The sequence below is a fragment of the Neltuma alba genome, unplaced genomic scaffold (assembly GCF_004799145.2).
Source record: "Neltuma alba isolate B1F8T4 unplaced genomic scaffold, ASM479914v2 tig00007376_pilon, whole genome shotgun sequence".
NCBI classification, from domain to species: Eukaryota; Viridiplantae; Streptophyta; class Magnoliopsida; order Fabales; family Fabaceae; genus Neltuma; species Neltuma alba.
The window spans coordinates 1-21,138 of NW_021634766.1; the positions used below are offsets into that span (position 1 = coordinate 1).

The window sequence follows — 21,138 nt, forward strand, 5'->3', positions numbered from 1 at the left end:
TATGGGGGCTCTCCACCCATGCAAATGAGTGCAAGCTATTATAGCACTTCTGAGCTTGACCGGCAACACACAATGAAGAACTCGTTGAAGGAGATAACATTGAGGTAATCTGCTTGCATCAGCATCTCTGCTTTCGTAATTACTTTCCCATTTGTAAGTTGTGTTATCTGTTCAAGTTGTCTCGTTTTATGATATTTCAGGTTCATCTTGACCACAAGCACATGGGTTTGGGTGGAGATGATAGCTGGTCCCCATGTGTACACGAGCAATACTTTGTTCCTGCCATACCATACTCCTTTTCTGTTAGGTTGTGTCCGGTAACTTCTGCCACCTCCGATCACGAGATTTACAAATCCCAGCAAAACTTTTGAGGTATTCTGATGAGGGAGTAGTTTCTTACTGGGGATCATAGCTGGAGAACTCTCAAAACAAGAACATAATCTCATTCTTATGCATCCATTCAAGCTGGTGCCTCAATGCCATATGGAAAAAGACCGATCTTAATGGCTTCCTTTACTGTCATGTTATGGCTTGTGAATATTGTACACCTTGGTTAATAATAAGTGTGCTCTAGTTGTGATATAGGTCATGTTTCGTTTTTTGCATTCCTGTACTCGTGATAATAATGATCCTGGCAGACTCAAGTGGGTCTTCTTGAATGTGGTTCCATTCCAAACTTCTTGAATGTGGTTCCATTCCACCCCAAAATGGTCCTCTCAAACAATATTCAAGAATAAATTGTTTAGCATAACAATTGGAAATGGACGTTACTACTCTCTTTTGCCTGTTGATACAAGTCTTAATATTTTCTATTGCAATTGGCTGAAAAACATTGCACGTTGCAAATTTCAAGCACTTTTGAAGGCAGTAATTTGCAGATTGCTAAAAGCACTTCAGACATAATCAAACTACTACAGTGTATTTACATTGTTGACATTGATTGGGTTTTTAATTGCTTTATCTTAGGATTAGTCCAATGAAATAGCGCAATTTTCTCAAAAATAAATGTTTTCTTTATTTGAATTGCATTAAATTACATTAATCTGTATCATGTTTTTAAAATATTCAGAAACATTTTCATTAAAGGTAAAAACTATTTCGCATTTCTGTCTAAGTTTAAATTATTCACCAAAATACCCTTCGGTTAATTCTTTTTAGTCTTAAAATTATGCATTTAAGCTGAGAATACTTCAGCTAAAAAATTATAAAATTGACCAGAGGAAAAGATAACATTCTGTTTCAAGAGAGATCTCTATATTTTAAACACAAAATGTTTATAGAATCCCAATAAAATTCAGAAGAATGTCCGTGTAATTTATATAGGAAAAAAAAAACATTGTTCAGTTCCACTAACTCCAGTCATTACAAAAGTTCTTCAAGCCTCCCCGTTCATAAACAAATAGAGACTAAACCATAACGTAAAAGAGGAGGCATCACTAGAGAAAAGAATAAGCTATTTTACTGAATGAAAAATGCGAATACACCAAATCCTGTTCCAAGTGATATAAAATGATTGATCTAAATATTCTATACATACAAACTAACCATCTCTTCATCACCTTCCTTCTGTACAATTTTATTCAGTGCCAAAACCCGAGGCTCCCCTGGGAACAAATGGCCGCTAAAAAGAATGATTTCTAATTCTGCTTTGACCCTTCTAGGGTGTATTCATTTACAAATTGCGAAATGGTAGGGTGGCTCTCTCAACGACATTAAATACAACAAACATTTTTCCTGTCCCTATGATTATGATGACTTTCACAAATGTGAAACATGTGATGATGAGAGGGAATGCACAAATTTCACGCGCAAAAAAAAAAAAAAATCTAAGTGCTTTTCTCCAGCATTTGCTATGATGTTTTCTAACATTGGATAAATTCTTGTTTATCTTTACTACATGTATGTACATGCGAAAACTCAGATTGAGTCTGCAAAATGTGACGCAGGATCCAATTTTTAGGCTAAATTTGGACCATTGCATGCACATGCATATAGTGAACAAAAAACTTCTCCTCATCATATATTATTTTAGAAAATCTCCTTCATTTCTTATGTTTCTGTTAAAGAACCTGGTGCAACTGCTGAAAATAATTAGACCTAAGTTTTGTCCATTCAGATGTGGTCTATATCCTCTGGCACTCATAAAACACCCCCAAAATCAGCATAGCTGGGGCCAAAATGGGAATGAATGAGCTAATTAGTGAACTCATTGCCGTAAATGCCTCGCTCTGATGGCCTCTGGCTGTAAGTTGAATGTTTAGTATCAAAACTTTAACTTTTTAAGTGTCTTCAACAAAACTTTGAAGATGAAATCACGAAAGCGTTTCGAGTATAGCCCAGGATCAACAGCAGAGATTGTAGTGGCATCATACTGCATTGCTTTGTAAGCATGCTCAAGCTTTTTACTGATATCATAGTCTTGTAATATGTCTATGATGCCAAAAAAGATTATAATTTCATATATTTCCCCTGTTGGTTCTCCAACCAGCTGAGGAGTTTCACCCTCATTTCTTCTCACAGTCCGTTCAGCCCTTGCTGGCATGTTTATACCTAGTTGAATGGACGGCAACCTACAACAGGAAATACAATGCTTATTTTATGAAAAAATGTTATTGCCATTGATTATCAGGACATGATTAAATCAACTTCTTCAGTATTTCCTATCAACTTCCCCAATAAAGCTCTTCCACAGGTTATAATCTTATAGGTGAACCTGATCGTAAAAACCTAATAATGGCAGTATGCGACTAAGTTTCTTCCTTATCAGAATCACTGCTTTACAATTAGAGGAAAAAGAAAAATTCTTGGCTGTAGAGAATCAACGAATGATAGTGAGAAGTCTAAATAAGACAATGAAAGACCTGAATTTACGCGGACCTATGGAAAAATTAAGAAGAGGTGAAGAACAGATGAAGTATCAACATTAATTTCAGAAGAAGCAAAGCAAAAATAGGTGGAAATTAGACAGTTACATCTTTCTTAGCTGAACAGGGCTAACATGTGCTTGTTGAATTAGAATTAGTAAAAGAGCAAAGTTTAGTATAGTTACTGAGGTTGGTTGAGGTTTTTTTTTTGGGGGGGGGGGGGGGGAAGAAGAAGAAGAAAGAAAGCACGACTAAACAAAGTAAACATGTAACATACGTACATTCTCAACATCACAACGGTGACTCCTTGTAAAAGTTATTCTGCTGGTAATAATTTTATTAACGGATTAAAAAAAGCTCACAGCAACGAGCTAAGAAACTGTAGAATTTTTTTCCTCCTTAAAATAGAAAAGTAACTAATAAACAATAGTAGGCCTGGTTAGGTTCCTGATGATTTGACTCAACACTTTAGCCATCAAAATTAAAGTTATTAAATAACTTGAACTTCTAGCAGCATTTGTAGAATGACCATACCGACTAGGACTAATGAGAAGCTTATCCCTATCTGCTATTGAAAGGCGAGGAGTTCCACCATTGTCAAAGTGTCCATCTGCCGCAAGATATGTTCATATATTTAGCAAAGATTCATATTAAACATAACTTTAAAAAGGGGGGGGGGGGTTACAAATTATAACCTTTAGGAGTGAAACCTCCCGAAGTACGAGTAGGCGTAAGAGAATCTTTATTAGTTTGCTTTTCTTGGAAGTGAAGACCAACCAACATACTATAATCCATTATCCTTTCCTGTTCAAGTAAGTCACAGTCCCTATCCACTTGCCTGCATGAAGGCATGCTGAGATAATAAAACAATCTACCTTCCAAAGATTCCATATATTTCAAGTCGGTGACACCATGTTAAGTGCACAAATGTAAGAGTGAAAAGTTTATGCAACAGTGCCACCATTTCAGCATATGACAGGTAATGGGCATGATCCTTTCATCTTAAATTTAAAGAAACGAATAGAGGACTTTTTGTGTGGGCTACAATTTATAGTCAATCCGTTATTTGTAGACCACTGATCTCCTTACCATTGTCATTAAAGTTTGGCTTCAAAAGACTAAATTGTTACCCATAAGCAGCTAATAAGTATGAGACAAACAATACCATCATGATCCATAGCACATAATACTCATGCACGCATGCTCATGCACACAAACAAACAAAAAAGAAGGAACCAAAGTAGTAGGCAAGAAAATTACGAGCAAAATTCCTCAAACCAGTCCTTCTGCAACCGGAAAAGATAATTTAGGTCAAGGTCTTTAAGGGTGGTCGTTGCATCTATTTCTGCCTCAGGTTTATCGGTTGTACGACCAAAGGTAGAGCCCTTTAAGTCAAAGCGCCTATGAATGGCATATTCGGAACAGAATAGATTTCCCATGATGACAAATCGTACCTGAAATTTATAATGCATTAAAAAGTAAAAGTTTAATTTGAAGTACAAGTTTTTTCACACCTATGAATTACCTTCTTCTGTGCACCTGTTAGTTTAACACAATGAAGACCATAGAACTTGGTCACTAGAGTATTTTCGAAAGCTCGAACATGATTGTAATATGCAGGAAGCATACGCAAGAGGACCTACAGTCACATTATAAAGTTGAGTTTTATCTAGCAAATAAATAACCTTGCAATTCAGGCAACAATAGAATCACATCAAAGATAGGTGTGATGGCAACCATTAATAAATTTGAAGTAGCTTTTAAAGTAGTTTACAAACAAAAGGATAGCCAAGTTCACAAAATGTAGCCAATATGTATTGACCTTCAATGTCTTGGCATTGATTCTATGAATTTAGATACATGCAACATAAGTAGCGAAACTTCATAATTCTTGATGGCCATGGTAATGATTATATTTATAGATTGTTGCAGAAATTCAAAGAACTCGTGGCTTATATCAGATCCAGCGAATTTCAAGGTAACTCACTTTCCCTTCAGACTTCTTCATTGTCTTTATCATGTATCGGTCATCATGGGTCAAATAGAAAAAGCTTCCACTTTTTCCAGGGGATGAGAGCTCCCGAAGGGCATCATTCCCACATATGGATAACATGTAATCAGCTGGATCTACTTTGAACAATTTTCTAAGAGCCCTGAAAATATAAAAAGCAATGAACCATTTTCACATATTTACAGGGAAAAAAAAAAAAGGTTATTCTGACAAAGTTAAACGCTAGAAGTAATGCTAATATGGCGACTATGAAACAATATAGCTAGGAGTGTTTCCACGTATTCCCAGCATTTGTAGTACAGCCATATTCCTCTCAAGAGCATATCACCAACCTCTTTGTGCCTCCAGATAAAAGGTTATACATTTTCAAGAGCATTCTCAACAAGTTAGCACTCAGCAGTTTATACTGCAAAAGAAACAGTTCACCTAACTAACACGTTTTCTGCGTAAAATAAAGTCTATTCAACCTGAACATTTTATGTCTGAAGCCTGACCTGAACACTACTGGGCAGTAATCTTTCCATCTAAACTCACAAGATGAGTGAGGTGGTGTGTGCTTCGATCCTTCTGGTGGAAACTTGGTCCACACTTTTTCATTGGGATCAAATGCGGAAGGCTTCAAATCAAGGGATGCACTTGGAGCAGGTCTTCCTACAGCATGTCTGTGCTATGGCGCAAAAGATTAATAACCTTGTAGTGAATACCAGAATCATACGAGGAAAGATTCATTTAAATCACACCATGTTGTTGTACCAAAAGTTATGAGAAAAGATGAAGATTGAAAGTTTAGCTGAACCTAAAATGCCGTATAAAAATACAGGAATCAAAAGCTATCATCAGTACCTGATTCCTAACTGCAGATTAAGCATGAGGTCATAGTTCTTATGCCCTTTGGATATGGTCACCCCCTGTCTCTTGGCAGGCTTTATTCTTAAATGTGGCGGTTTATTTCCTCTTGAAACAGAATCTTCAAACTGAAAAGTCCCTGTACTTTCAAACCCATGACTTGATCTCCTATCTACATCAGAATTACGACGGAATTCTTCACTACCATAACTACTAAGCCTTGCATCCGCAGACATCCACCTAGTCCTCCCACCATCATTTCCCTTCTTGGAAACTGACTGCAACATAGCCATCATCTCAGGCAAGTTTAGCCTCTTCTCTGAAGGATAAATTGGTACATCCTCACATGGGTACACTACACAATCATTCAAAACAGCAGAAAACACCTCTTGAGGATCCCAATCTTTATGACCAGAAGAAGTAGAACCCGCAGGGTAATAAGTCCCACTTTGCTCCCTTGAATCTTTACTCCAAACCCCAACATAGAAACTCCCATCAGCCCATCTGAATGTTCCATTCCCTTTAGGCAAACCATCTTCCCAGCAACCATCATACCTATTCCCATCTGTCCACATCATTGAACCATTCCCATTGAACTTCCCATTTTTCCATTGTCCTATATAATAATTACCTTTCCTCCATTGATACCTCCCATGACCATCCTGAAACTCCTTCCTCCATTCTCCATCATAGCAGTCACCATTTGGGTAGCTTTTTGTCCCTTTCCCATGTTTCATGTTCATCACCCAAGAACCTCTATAGGTATCTCCAGATGAACCTATGTAAGTACCTACACCATCCATATACCCATTTTTGAATTCACCTTCGTATGTGGCCCCGCTTGGCCAACTGAACATTCCATTACCGTTGGTTTTGCCTTTTTCCCACTCACCCACATACATACACCCGTCAATCCACAAGTACTTTCCTTGACCTTGAGGAAGATGATCGCACCATTGGCCAGTATAGAAATCGCCATTGGAGAGAATCTTCTCGACGTGATGGATTTCTCCCGGCCGATGATCTTCATCGCCATTATCCGCAGACATTGGCGCTATTACGTTATTCCCTCTCTCCCTAACCGAACACTCTGTTTGTTAACTGTTGCTTCCCAAGCCTTGCCAATGCCGTCCAGTTCTTGGCTCAATCTTCTTATAGCCTATTATTCGCCTTCATCCATCAATACCCAGATGAGATATATCTGCAAGGTTCGTGCTTTAGATGTGGCGTCTATGTAACCATCTCTGTAACATGACACAGAAGAAAGAAAAAAGGAGGGATTTTGAATCCATTTCCAAACTCAATGTCTAGAATTACAAGAGGAAAAATCCACTGAATTCCGTTACTGCTTCGGCAGGATCGGTTTTGTTCAGATTTTCAAAGGAAACGCTGCTGTTAGTCTATTACATTGGGCGACGAAAAAACAAGTTGATCGGAAAATGGTTGCTAGTTTTTAGATGTTATTTCCTATCATGATAGAAAATTCATTTTTTTCCCCTCACATTTTTTTTATTTATTCCATTACATAATTATTATTATTATTTTTATTTGTTTTGTGCAGCTGAGTATGGACCAAAGAGATTCAACATCCTACTGATTCCGAATTTGGCTCCTCAAAGCAATAGCAGACCAGACAACTGGAAGAAGCAGAAATGAGCAACGTTGAAGAATGAACGAGGGGCATGAATGATGTGGGAAGCTGTCTGTCCTATTCTTAGCATTCAATACTCCTGATTTTTAGTTTGTCTTTCAATCCTTGGATCGAATACTGCCTTCCTTCACCAATGGGTTAACATTAACATTAACATTTTATAAACTGTCAGTCGAAATGTCAGTAAATTATAAAGTGGGTATTCATTCATTCCAAATACTGTCAACTAACTTCATATTTGCGAGGGAAAAACATAAAGGGTTAGTACTTTAGTGGAACGGATTAGTCTTTATAAATCAAGTTTTGAATTTCAAATAAGAGAAGTGTTTACATTTAGTGTTGGATAGTATTTTAAACAGAATTTTTAATAAGAAAATACATGTGCTTAAAACAAGATAAAAGGGGCATATGTTTTAAGATTATAAAAGGAGAATGCATTGAGGCAAAGAGTAGGGTGATAGGGATGGCACTGGACCGATTGAACTCCCAAACTAATGTTTGATGTTAACAACATTAGGATGTGGCCTCCCACATTGGTGAGGTTGCTTCTGTCACACTAATAATTATGGTTTTTGTCTAATGCTATCTATCCTTATTTACTCCACTCCCTCCATTAATGCTTCAACTTGAAGACAAGGCAAAAAAACATATAAACAAGGCAACTGTCCTTGTTCCGCCACCTATTCTCTCATTACTTCTCTGTCCTAATTTGAAAAACCACTGGGACTACATTTTACTTTTATAGAATGATGATTTATCTTTTTCTATTTAATAAGAGAGAGATATATATTACTCCTCCGGTCCTAATTATAAGACCCAATTGACTTATTTGAGGAGATTAAGGAAGTAAGTTAAGTTGGTTATTTATAATAAATAAGTGTTGTTATTCCTAAAATACCTTGCTAATTAAGTATATTGGCTAAAAACTATCATTATTAGAAGGATTATCTTGGAAAAAAATGCATAAATATAAGAGAGAAAATGGATTGGGTCTTATAATTAGGACCAAATAAAAAATCAAATTGGGTCTTATAATAAGGACCGGAGGAGTATTAAAGTATAAGACTCTCAAAATATGATATTAAGTTTTTTTTAGTTCTGAAATGACTTATAAGTGATTTAATTATTAATTATTGCTTTTTTATCTGTTGTTGTCATTTGATAAGTTAAAGTTGTTACTAAATCTAAAACTCACTGTACCTTTTATAAGAAACTATGTTTATAATATAATTTACCTAGGGTCTATTTAAAATAGTTTATAAATAATTTTTTAATTATGATTTACAAAATACAAAATATATAAAAAGAGTTTTGTCTCGACTTATATAAAATGTGCTTATGAATATTTTTAAACACCATCACAAACAGGTCCTAGTGAGGTGAGACATATTTGAATATAGGAACAACCAAACAAATTTTAAAAAGATTAATTTGAGACTAAATAATGACTTAACCACTCTTCTTCAGTTTTGTTAAGGTAGTTAAAATTTGATTATATTTTGAACATAAAAAGTATTTATTGAAGCGTTGTTATTGATATTCAATAGGAAATTTTTACAGAAATAGTTGCCACTTTCTTAAATGTTGTTATCATTTGATAAATTAAAACTGTCACTTGTTAAACTGTTATTGTTTATTTTTTTTATTAAACTGTTATTATTGTTATTTTGCCTTTTTTTAAAATTAAGGATATTTAGTTAATTTTAGTACGAAACTATAATCCCAAACTAGTTTTTAGAAGATTCACAATAACCAAACCATTTTGAGACCTTGAATTAGGCTTAGCAAATTTAGGGAGTATTTTTGTGTCTTTATGCCTTTATTAATCCACTAATTACAGGGGCAAAATTATTAATTAAGACACCGTTTATTTAGCTTGAATAAATTTGAGAATTACTATTCTGGCCATAATACTCCCATAATAAACAACGATTAATCTAAAATATGGAATATATAACAAGCAATATAATGTAGTTTAACTAAAGAAATGAATAGGTAATGAAGGATAAACTCAAACTATTTGGTGCATTTAAGTCGAATTCATCACTTGTTTTGATGAAGTTGGAGGGAGAAAGATTTCAAGGAGAGAAGGATATCTTTCAATCTGAGCTTGGCATCCTCATCAATTAAGTCCCCATTCTCAGAATTGAACTTGGGAGGAGGCTGAAAGGCATTGAGGAAGAAGAAAGGCTTGTTGATGAAGTGAAGATCAATGCATATTCCTATTTGGCGAAGATGATACTGTGCTGTTGCTCCTCCGAGCTGCCCTCCTGCACTTACAATGGCCGCTGCTTTACCTCCCCACATATTGGGTGACCTTGATGCCCAGTCTATTGCGTTCTTCAAAGGTGCTGTACGTCACAATAATATTAATAATACATCCAGAAATCTTACATATAATTCTTTTTTTTTTTAACTACACGTGTCTCTGTTCTTCTATTAGAAGCAATTTATTTGAGACATTATCATGTACTAAATATATATATCTCCCTGTTGGCAAAAAAAAAAATATAGATATATCTCCCAATGATAATTCAAACTTTAATTCACCATGGCATGAGAAATTAGCTCCTTTCACAATACCTAACCCTGTTGGTAATTAATTGATACTACTACCCCGGTTTTAAAATAAGAACTAATTAATTAATTTGAATAAATTAAAAGAAAAGTTAAGTTAGTTATTTATAATAAATATATATTGTCTTTCCTAAATATTCTTACTAATCAAGTCTGTTGGTTAGAACTATCATTATTAGAAAATCTATCTTATAAAAAATAAATAAATATGAGAGATAAAATAGATTGGAATCTTATATTTAAGACCAAATAAAAGTCAAACGTGTTTTTATATTAATTAATAAGGTATTACTACAACTAATTCTTTAAGGTCTGCGATAGTCCCAAAAAAAAAAGAGAACGAGAGGGCAAATTAGAGAGGGAAAGCTCTCATGCATCATCCATTGCATAGGATTTGGCATGACTTCCGTACAATCCATACTTTATTTTTTTAAAAAAATTATTTTAAAATAATTAATATCAAGTATTTAATTTGGACGGTAGAAGAGTGGACCGGGTGCTCATCTGAATCCAACAAGTATGAAAGTGAAACGATCCATTACTTTATAATAGCCCAATTATTGAATTCTTTATATTAAAAAATTATTTAATCCCTAATTATGCGATGTGTATTTCATACTATGTAAATGAAACTGCCGAAGTTTAGATTCCGGAAAGCTAAATGGATTCAAGTCAAAAATGGTCAGGAAGGATCATACCTGTGACAGTGAAATTATACTCCGGAGAAGCGAACAGAACGCTATCGGCTTTGAGAATTTTCCGGCGGAAAGCTTCGACTTCGGCGGGGAATGTCCCCTGTTTTTCAAGATCGGTGTTGAGCATCGGCAGAGAAGCAATCTCAACTTCTTCGATTTCAACGCCTTCAATGGCTTCCTTGCTTAACTCGATCGCTGAGATCAATCGAATCAATAAATCACAACGACCAACAGAGAAGAAAGATCAAGACGAACAAAAATAATGCGAAACCGTAAAATTATACCAGACCGAATGAGCCCTCTGTTGTACGATCCTTTCCGAAGCGATCCACAAATCGCCGCCACTTTCACAGCCGCTGTGGCACGCGTCACCATCGAAACAGCCATTTGATTTTGCTGTACGTGATCCGACTCGGAAATCTGGTGAATGCTGTGATACGAAGAGATTTACTCCAGGCGGTGGCCATTCTTATAGGAATCTGGGATTGCTGAAAATTCAAAATGATTGAACTGACGAGAGCACAACTATATTGAATTGGTTCGAAAACGTATTCCTCTTGCATTTTGGTACCTGGAAATCTGAGATTTCTGGGCAATTGAAGGAGAGTTGACAAGTAGGAGTGAGGTATGCATGATGTTCTCCTTTGAATTGTTGTTTCTTTCTTTCTTTATTTGTTCCTTTTTTCTTTTTGCCGAATTATTTGGATTGTGCTGCTTGACAGTCAAAGGGTCAAACAATAATTAATAGTCAACGTGATTGTCGTTTTTTTTTTTTTTTGCAAGGATCAGATTTTTAACTATTCATCTGCTCCTTAATATAAGAATTATTTAATTAATTTGATTAGATTAAGAAAGTTAGTTAATTATAAGAAAAGTGACACATTTTTCCTAAAACACCATAATCATCTTTCTTAATACCCCATCTTACTCTTCTACTTGATTATAGTTAATGGAGTATTTATAGGGGTAATTTAGAAAAAATTGATAAATATGATAAATTGGCCTTATATTTAGGACCAAAACAAACTCAACAATAAGGTCTTATATTAAGGACCGGAAGAGTATATTATATGAAATCAACGTTATTTTAAGCATTTATTTATTATTTGTTGAGAAGTGATATTTTAAATTAATAATACACCAACACTGTTTTTTTTTTCTGATTATTTAGTTCTTGTAAATTAATCGCATATCCACTAGCAATTTTGTTTTTGGTCGAAAACACAAAATCCTTTTTTAAAAAATGGTTCTAATTCCATGGAGGTCGGAGGATGGCATATGGCAAGCCGGCAGCTGCAAAATCACCCTAGCTAGTTAAGAAAATGCCGTACAGAGATGGTTAACAAATAGGGAAAATATTGTGTGTGTGTGTGTGTGTGTGTGTGTGTGTGTTTTCATATTTTAATCAGGCTAATACATTAATTTTCACCTTTATATTAGAAATATTAAACCACTTACCCAAAAAATTAATAGTAAATAATTGTATGAAAGTAATAATTAATAAACTTGGAAAAACTAGAGCATAATGAAACAAAAACTTGCACAGCTACATTTTTCAATTTTGAACTGCTTACCCAAATTCAATGTGCTTGTTTTTGTATTTTGTCTACCTCAAATAATTCTTCTTTTCTTGTCTGTACTTTGAAAAACGATAGGAAGCACAAGCGAGGATACAGAATTTTAATTCTAGTAATGCTATTTTATCCCAAGCCACTGCAGTGATTAATGGGGCGAAAAGCCTTTGGTAACTTCATTGGAATTTGTAAAATAGTTATGATGATAATAAAAAATAATACTACAAACAGTGCTTAATATAGATTAGATCTTATATTAAGACCATGAAAAGCATTAAAAAAAATAATAATATCAAACAATTAGTTTCATGAAAGAAATTAAATATATGTGTGCGTTTCAGCACATGCATTTCATCTTCTTTCCTTGTAACTGCGGCTTTTTCACTTCATCTTTACTTGCTTGCCCCAGTTCAAAATATAAGTTTTGAATCATTGTAAGGGTATGATTTGTTGTTTATAAGTTTCGATTTTATCTTTAATTGATTATATGTCTTTTTTTTTTTTACCTTATTCTCTCTTATCTTTTTTTTTTTCACTTATTCTTTTTTTCACTCACCCTCTCCACAGTTAGAGATGTTTTAATAAAAATAAATTGCATTCTTTACATATTTATTATATGTAATCAATTTTAACCATTTTTTTAAGTTGTGTAATTTAAGCATTTGAAACTAATATTTTGAACGGAGAGAGTATTTTTCAAGCACGTTTGGAAAAATTCCCCTGTTCATATTCGTTCCCATATTGCTTGGTATAATTATTTGAAGGATTGGTTTGTAATAATATTACTTTACCTTTCCTTTTCTCATGGCTATATATATATTCTTCCGGTCCTAAATATAAGACTCCTTTTGTAGTTTAAATTATATTACAAAATGAGTTTTATATTTACACTATAAAAGAGGTCTTATATCTAGGACAGAAAGAATATATATTATCTATCACTATCAAATCAAATTTAAATAATGTCAAATGAAGAAACTCGAGCAGCGTAAATTTTTCACCCGTAATGTTTGAATTCATGACTTGACATAACAGCAAGATAGAATTATGGGAGTGTTTAGATGAAAACCAAACTATAGTTTTAAAAATACTTTTACAGTTTACGGAGTAAATATATAAAAAACTTTATCTCGTTTTATAAAAAATACTTCTAAAAAGTACTTTTAAGGGTTACTAGATACCCCATAATTCTACCTTGCTGTTACCCCCAACATGGTACTGCGATTGCCATGGCAATAAAATGTGGCCTTTGGAAATTGGAACTAATTCAAGCCCAGCAGCCAATTTTAAAGCCCAAAATATGTAAAGAGGTATTCTCGTTACGAACTCTTACATTATTTACAAACAAGAGTTAGTCTAGTTGGTAAAGAGTTAGCCCATAACCTATAAAGTGGTAAGTTTGAATTTCGCTACCGATGTGAGGACTTGTTGGTAGACGATCTATAAGTACCTCTGTAAGCATTCTTTGAGCTTGGAGACATGCCCTAGCCTTAGTGAGCTCCTAGGATCCAACTCATCTAAACTTTATTAGTAAAAAAAAACATTATTTGTACCCAAAAAAATGTTAGAATTATAATTTGTCTAATGACGTAGTACCCCAATACATACGTAAGCCATATTAAATAGGAAAAATGGCAACAACAAAAAACTGAAACAGAAAAATTGTAAATTGGGACTCATAACAAGATGAGAGTGGGTTTTGACAATAATTTTTATAAACAGGTCCCTGTGTGCACTTTTTCTATTTTAACAGTCTTTTTTAACAACTTTTCCTATTAAATAAGTATATATTTGCTTACAAGCAATAAATTACCTCACTAAGAAATCTACCACATCTTGTAAATTTTAACCTACGGGATGGGAATTCAAAACTAACTGTAGGTCAAATAAAATAATAGAGACAGAGATAGAATAACTTTTAAAGTGAAACTCATTTTGAAAAGTTTCAATCAAAAAATGGCAGTATTGAAAATTATGGCTAAAATTCCTGAAAATTTTCAAAATTTTATGAAAAATAAAGAGAAGTGTTTAGAACAGCATTTAAGGCCTAAAAGGTAAAAACATAATGAGAATTACTTATCAGAGAAATTTTCATAATTATAGGTATTTTAGGCTAAATAGAAAAAATTAGTTGACGCGAATTATTATAAATAAATAGAAGCCTCAAGCGTGAAATAAACATGAGAAAAAATTAATTGGGAGTTTATTGAAGATTGTAAAATTATTTTCAACCCTTAAAGGTAAGAAGATTAGCCTTAAAAATATTTAAAGTTGAATTATATTGATAAAAGGCTTATTTTAAAAAAAATTTAAATAGAATGAGTTACAGGTCAAATTTTGACCTGAAAAAAAAATTAGTGAATTCCCTCTCAATAAAAGAGAATTATTGGCATAGATAAATAAATTTTTAGAGCTACTGGACTAGATAGGATCCAAAAAAAACATTTTTAACAAATACGATAAAATTAACTGTGAAATAACCTAAAGCTTAGTGGGACAATTTTTTTCTCTCATTTTTCAAGCATTCTGGTGCCATTTTTATGAGGAAAAGGATAGGGTTGGAATTACGCCATTTGTTAAGGGAGATAATTAAAAAAAAAAGATTAAAATAATTGTCTTCTATCATATACTAAATATCCTAAAGACAACCAAAAGAAAAAGTGTTCATGGGTTCAATTTAGTTTTTCCCTTCTTTCTTCTTCAACTAATGATGCAAAGGAGATTATGTAAGGAACATGATGCAAGGGAACACATAGCAAATTTGATAAATACTTGGCATGATCATGTAAAAAATGGCTTGATAAAGGGAACAAATGGCCATTAGAACTCTAATGTTTCATAAAGGCAAAGTGAGAAAACTAAGGGCAAAAAATTATCTATAAATGCCCCCTCCCAAGGCCCTCATTTTCAGCCAATAAAAGAAGAAAAAGAAGAGGAAAAGAATCAAACCAAGTTCAAGTAATAATCCAAGCTAAATTCAAGCTTCCATTAAGGGTCTAATTGCCATGATTAGTGATTGATCTAGATTTAATTTTGATGGAGAAAATTGGCTAAAAACCCTATGATATCTTATTGCCCAAAATGGCATGTGTAACTTAATAGTGGCCTAGGGATTAAAGGATAGAAAAAGATTAGAAACTTTCACCTTCATAAAATATATCTCATTCTTCCCATTCTCTCATCCTATAAAATTTTAAAAAAGAAAGGGAAGGAAATGGAACAATTATTGAGTCATTCCCATAAAACATTTTCCTCATAGCCTTTATTCCATCAAGTTTGATAATCGTGAGTTTTTGGAGGGAAGGTAGTTGCCCAAATGGCAGTAAGCTCACAATGTTGGTGCAACTGCCTACAGATAAAGACACTAAGTTGGGTAAAACATGTGAATCACCAAGCCACTTTGAAAATTTAGTACCTATGTATACTTCAACACTAAGCTCTTTTACACTACGATTTGGCTCAAGTGCTTCCAATACGTGCTCTTGGTGTTGTGTCTCTTCAAGATTGTACTTATACTTCAATGCACCTTGCCCATATATCAACTCCAATGTATTCTGCTCATACAGTAACTTCAATGTATCCAACTGCTTTTCTTTCAAATTGGCCTCTCTCAAATCCGTAGCTTCACTTATATACCCCATATTTAAGATGGTTAGTGAACATGTAAATTGCTTTAGGGCACCTAGTTCTTTTAAATTTGATCCTCTTTTTTCGGTCACAGCAAATCGATTCATTGTTTGGAGCTTATTTAACTTTCCCATATATCTTGGCATTTTCTGTATGTAGAAATTTGGTGGCAACTTGGTCAAGTTATGCCAACAACTTAATTTCAACATTTGTAGATTAATCAACCAGCACATTGAATTTAGTAATTTCTTAATTGGAGTCCAAGAAAGATCCAGATAATGCAAGTACTTTTTTTTTTAATAGAAGGAGATATATTAATCAAAAAAGAATATATACAGCAGGACCAAAAGAGACAAAAAGATTACAACTGAAAAGGAGGAGAGCAAGAGAAGGGTTTTAGGCTAACCTAAACCTAGGCTGCTATAGAATTCCTTGGCTCTCCAGGTATGATCACCCATAGCTAGGACTCTATTTACAAGAGTAATAGCATGCACATTTTCGTTACAAAATAAGGTCATATTTCTAGCATCCCAAAGTTTCTAGCAGAGGAGCCCAAAGATAATGCACCAGGAATCCTTGCTGCGACTAACTGAGAGGTTTGCTTCAAACCACTCTTCTTGAGAGCAAGAGAAGAAGGTGCTTTGAGACTGGCTTGGGACGATTAGTTTCCAGCAAGAGGCAGCCCCTTCACAGGTACGCAGTACGTGAAGGATGTCCTCTTATTCTTTCCCACAGATCTCACATACATCGGAGCCGGTCATTTGTCGCCTAACACATTCACAATTAGTGAGGAGTTTGCTATGCATAGCTAACCATAGGAAGGTACGTACTCGTTGAGGGCCCGGCCATTTCCATGCCATTTCCCATTTATTGTCCACATCATTCCATAAGTCCTAGGCAATCAAATTATATCCGGATTTGACACTGAAGAGACTATTGCTTTGCAAGGCCCAGGTACAATTATCTTGCGGCCCATTGATTGAAGGGGCTGGAAGCTCACCAATCTGTTGTACGATAGAGGAAGGGAGTAACTGTTGGAATGAAGCCCAATCCCATTCTCCATTCGGTGTGATATAGTGGCTGATGGGTCTCTGGAGTTCCTCATATGATAAGGGCTTGAAGGAGAGATTAAGCAAAGGCCCCAAGTCACCTATCCAGTGATCAGACCAAAAACGGATTTGGTTCCCATTACCTAAGCACCATTTTATGCCCAGCTGCATTTCCTCCCAAATACTTGCAACATTTTTCCACAGATGGGATCCCTTATTTATTTTACTGCAGTTAAGTGCCTTATTGGGCCAATCATATTTCGCTCTCAGAACTTGGACCCAAAAGAGATCAGGCCTTGTTCTTAGGTTGTAGGCAATTTTCATAAGGAATGCTGAATTTTGATGCTCCAAATTCTTTAGACCACAACCCCCGCAATCTTTCGATTGACATATATCAGTCCACTTAACTAGATGGATGCCTTTGTGCTGATCACTAGATCCCTAAATGAAATTCCGGATTAAGGATTGCAACCTGTTGCAAGTGGTGCTAGGAAGGCGTGTTGATTGCATGGCGTAGTAGGGTATGGTTGACAAGATTGATTGAGCTAAAGTGGTCCTTCCTGCTAACAAAAGCGACTTACTTTTCCAACCAACTAGCTTTTGATGAATTCTGCTCTCTATATATCAGTAAGTGTCTTGAGTGATTCTGGCATGAATTAAGGGAACCCCCAAGTAAGTGCCTAGATTTGTTGTTCTTTGGAATCCCAGAGCTGAGTCGAGGGAGGCTGCTTGAGGAGGGGAAACATTCTTAGAATAGTAAGTGCGGGTTTTATGTTGGCTAACTTTCTGACTCGAGGAGGCACAAAAGGAAGCTAGGATGGAGTTAAGTATCTTTGCTTGTGCTGTGCTGGCTTCTCCAAAGAGAAGGAGGTCATTAGTGAAAAAGAGGTGCGAAAGGGGGGGCCCTCTTCTACGTAGGCGGATAGGCTGCTATTTTTTATCTTCTACAACTTTAGAGATAAGCTGGGAGAGTCTTTCCATGCAAAGAACAAAGATATAAGGGGAGAGTGGGTCGCCTTGTCTTATGCCCCGTTGGGGTGTGATAGTCTCTGATTGCTGTCCATTCCAGAGGACCTGCATGGAGGTGGACGTGATGCATTTCATAACAATGGTGATAAGCCTATGGGGTAATCAAGCTTCTTTCAAGGTGTCTGCAACGAAGTCCCACCGAAGTCTATCAAAGGCTTTCTCTAGGTGCACTTTAATCGCCATCCATCCTTTTCTGCCAGACTTCTTTCTCATTGAGTGAATAGCTTCTTGGGCTATAATGATATTATCTATGATATTCCTTCCCTTGATGAAGCTAGCTTGATACGGTGCTGTGAGAGTGGGCATAATTGGTGCTAACCGATTGGCTATGATCTTAGTGAGCAGTTTATAGATGGTTGTGCAAAGGCTGATTGGTCTAAACTCCTTTATGGATTAAGGGGAGCTCGTCTTGGGGATTAAGGTAATCAGTGTACGGTTGAGTTGAGGGTCTATGTCTTTGCCTTCAAAGATGCTTTTAACCTCCTGAAATAATAAATCACCAACTATTCCCCATTGAGATTGGAAGAAGATGGCGTGCAGTCCGTCCACTCCCGGCGATTTCAGAGGGGCCATGTCAAAAAGCGCTTTTTTAGTTTCCTCTTTTGAAATAGGGCCATCAAGCAGGATTGACAGAGAATCAGTAAGTGGAGGAAACTGACCTGAACATGGGTAGGGCACAAATTGGCCGTCCTCAAGTGTATATAGTTGTTTGAAGTAGTTAGCCGCCATAGACTTCAGTTGGTGCTGATCAGATACCCATCTCCCATCATTGTCTTTTAGCATAGAGATTCTGTTTTGTCTGTGCCGAATTAACGCTTTGCTATGATAATAATGAGTATTCCTATCTCCATCGCAAATCCACTGGCTACGGGATTTTTGGAGCCATAGGATCTCTTCCTGCATACAAACATTCTCGTAGTCATCCAGGAGTGTTCTCTCTGTCTCGAGCAAGTAGGAGTTGAAGGGGTTCCTTTCAAGTGCCTTTTGGACACCATTAATTCTCCTGTGTAGAGTTCTCTTATTCCAACCTATAATTCCAAAAGTATTATGGTTCCAGTCTTGGGCCACAAGAGTGAAGTGCTCAATGTTTTCAACTAGACTTCTCCCTTTAGTCCAGGTTAAGGTTACTAGATCCTTGAAGTCCGGGTGTGAGATCCACGGTGCAAAAAATCGAAATGGGGGCTTTGTGACCTGTTGTTCTCCCTTTAGTTGGATGAGGATAGGCCTATGATCGCTTTGGATCATTGGCAAATGCATGACTTCTGTATTAGGATGGGATTCTAGCCATTGCTGGTTGCATAAGGCCCAGTCTAATCTGACTAGTAGATTCCCTCTCTTCCAAGTATATTTTGGGCTTGTATATCCCAAGTCAAGGAGTCCAACATGAGCAATAAAGCTCCTGAAGGCTTTGCTTCCTATTGGGTTTCGAGTGGCTCCACCTTTACATTCATCGTTCGTGATAGTGGCATTATAGTCGCCTGCTAACAACCATGCATCCCTTCCACCTTGGAGTTTACCGAGTTCCTTCCAAATAAGGGTGGAAATAGGCCAGGCGGCCTGTCAGGGGCCTGTGGCCTGGCCTGTAAATGGTCTGGCCTGGCCTGGCCTATTTAGATATTAGACCAGGCTCAGGCCTGTAAAAAGGCCTGTTTGCTTTATCAGGCCAGGCTCAGGCCTGACAGTAAGCCTGTCAGGCCTGTCAGGTGGCCTGGGCCTGTTATCTTTTTTTTTTATATGTTAAAATTATAAATTGATAGGAGGGATTTTGTTATTCTAATTGGTTAATTGAGAAAACTCCATCCACATAAACGTGTTATCTAGAGCCTATTGCATGCGATATTTCATTTCTATTCTCTATAATAAAAATAATTGATATATGTATAATGACACATATTTAAACAGAGAAAGAAAACATAAGTGCATTTAAAAAAAAAGCATCATTCATTTATTTGATCCATGCTTATAGAATATATATATATATATATATAGAGAGAGAGAGAGAGAATTGACCTATTATGTTTTAGACCGTGTATATGTGTGCTCAATCTAATTCTTATTATAATAGTTACTTAATTAATTTGAATAAATAAATAAATAAATTATAATAACTGTAATATTTTTTTAAAAAAAACAACCATGTGTAACAACAAGATCAAATATCATTTTGTTAGTAAATTAGTCTGAATAAATGATAAATTTAAAATATAAAAGGGATTAAGGATGTTTCATATTTTAAACTAGATCTAGTCATCAACTAATTTTTATACTAGATATAGGATGAAGTGATATTTTTATATCAAAATGAAATTATGTTTTCTAATAATTTTTCATATTAGATTTTTTTTTGGACCTAAGGGGACATGTTTTACAAATTGTATTAATTTGATAATTTCATATTTTTTGTTTGTATTTTAGATCAATTAGGTTGAATTATTATAATTTTGAATTGATTTATGTGTGTTTAAAATTTATTAAAAAAACAGGCCTCTTAACAGGCCACAGGCCAAGCCAGGCCTGATTACAGGCCAGGCTCAGGCCGATTAAAAGGCCTTTCACAGGCCGCAGGCCAGGCTCAGGCCAACAGGCCTCACCACAGGCCAGGCCTGTTAAGGGTGAGGCCTGGCCTGGCCTGGCCTGTTTCCACCCCTACTTCCAAAGATGCTCCCTAAGGGATGGATTGGGGCTCCCATAAATTTCTGTGAATTGGAATTTTGATGTACCTGCATCATCACAGACAAGAGTATGGATGAATTGTTTGTGATTTTGCAAGATCCTTACCTTAACTTTGCTAGACCAAAGGATCCAAATTCCTCCTGAAAAGCCCGCTGCCTCCACTCTGTGGGAGTTGGGGTAACCAGTTTTCTTAATAACACAATCTGCTGAGATCCCCAAAATGTGAGGTTCCAATAGTGCTATAACTTCTGGCTTGAAACCTTTGAGAAGAGATTTCAGAACAACATGAAATTTTTTAGATGTTGCTCCCTGGCAGTTCCAAACAAGTATTGAGCAATTCATTAAGAGGAGTTGAATTAGCGCTCAATGGCTGAGCGTTTGTTATTTGAGTCATCTTCAAAATCTGCTTCCGTGGCTTCTAGGAAAGCCATGTCGTCATCGGAGTGGATGGGAGCTCCCAAAGCTTCTGCTAATGCTTTGGTGAGTTCCTCTAAGGGCGTGTTTAATCCGTGTCTAGATTTCGTCTTCACACTCTTAATCTT

General features: G+C 35.7%; 1 protein-coding gene, 1 long non-coding RNA gene and 1 pseudogene across 2 annotated transcripts; 1 reads left to right on the forward strand and 2 right to left on the reverse strand.

Moving 5' to 3' along the window:
- The first annotated feature begins 47 nt into the window (after positions 1–47).
- Positions 48–777, forward strand: LOC114752420 (uncharacterized). Its single transcript, XR_003740839.1, has 2 exons — positions 48–104; positions 201–777. It is a non-coding gene; the product is annotated as an uncharacterized LOC114752420 (long non-coding RNA).
- Positions 778–2,263: 1,486 nt separating this feature from the next.
- Positions 2,264–7,405, reverse strand: LOC114752418 (phosphatidylinositol 4-phosphate 5-kinase 6-like; annotated as a pseudogene).
- A 2,001-nt stretch (positions 7,406–9,406) lies between these two features.
- On the reverse strand, positions 9,407–11,203 carry LOC114752421 (NADPH:quinone oxidoreductase-like). The gene is made up of 3 exons (XM_028941166.1): positions 10,929–11,203; positions 10,648–10,839; positions 9,407–9,723 (listed from the first exon to the last, which is right to left on the reverse strand). Exons 1-3 carry the CDS (start codon positions 11,029–11,031, stop codon positions 9,416–9,418), a joined length of 603 nt encoding a protein of 200 aa, XP_028796999.1. The 5' UTR covers positions 11,032–11,203; the 3' UTR covers positions 9,407–9,415.
- Between the last annotated feature and the right edge of the window lie 9,935 nt (positions 11,204–21,138).

Excerpts from the sequence above, each read along its gene's own strand:
- LOC114752421 (XM_028941166.1), bottom strand. The coding sequence starts at position 11,031 with ATGGCTGTTTCGATGGTGACGCGTGCCACAGCGGCTGTGAAAGTGGCG. Across the intron at positions 10,840-10,928 it reads CAGAGGGCTCATTCGGTCTG|CGATCGAGTTAAGCAAGGAA; the intron begins GTATAATTTTAC and ends GATTGATCTCAG. Across the intron at positions 9,724-10,647 it reads GTATAATTTCACTGTCACAG|CACCTTTGAAGAACGCAATA; the intron begins GTATGATCCTTC and ends TGTGACGTACAG.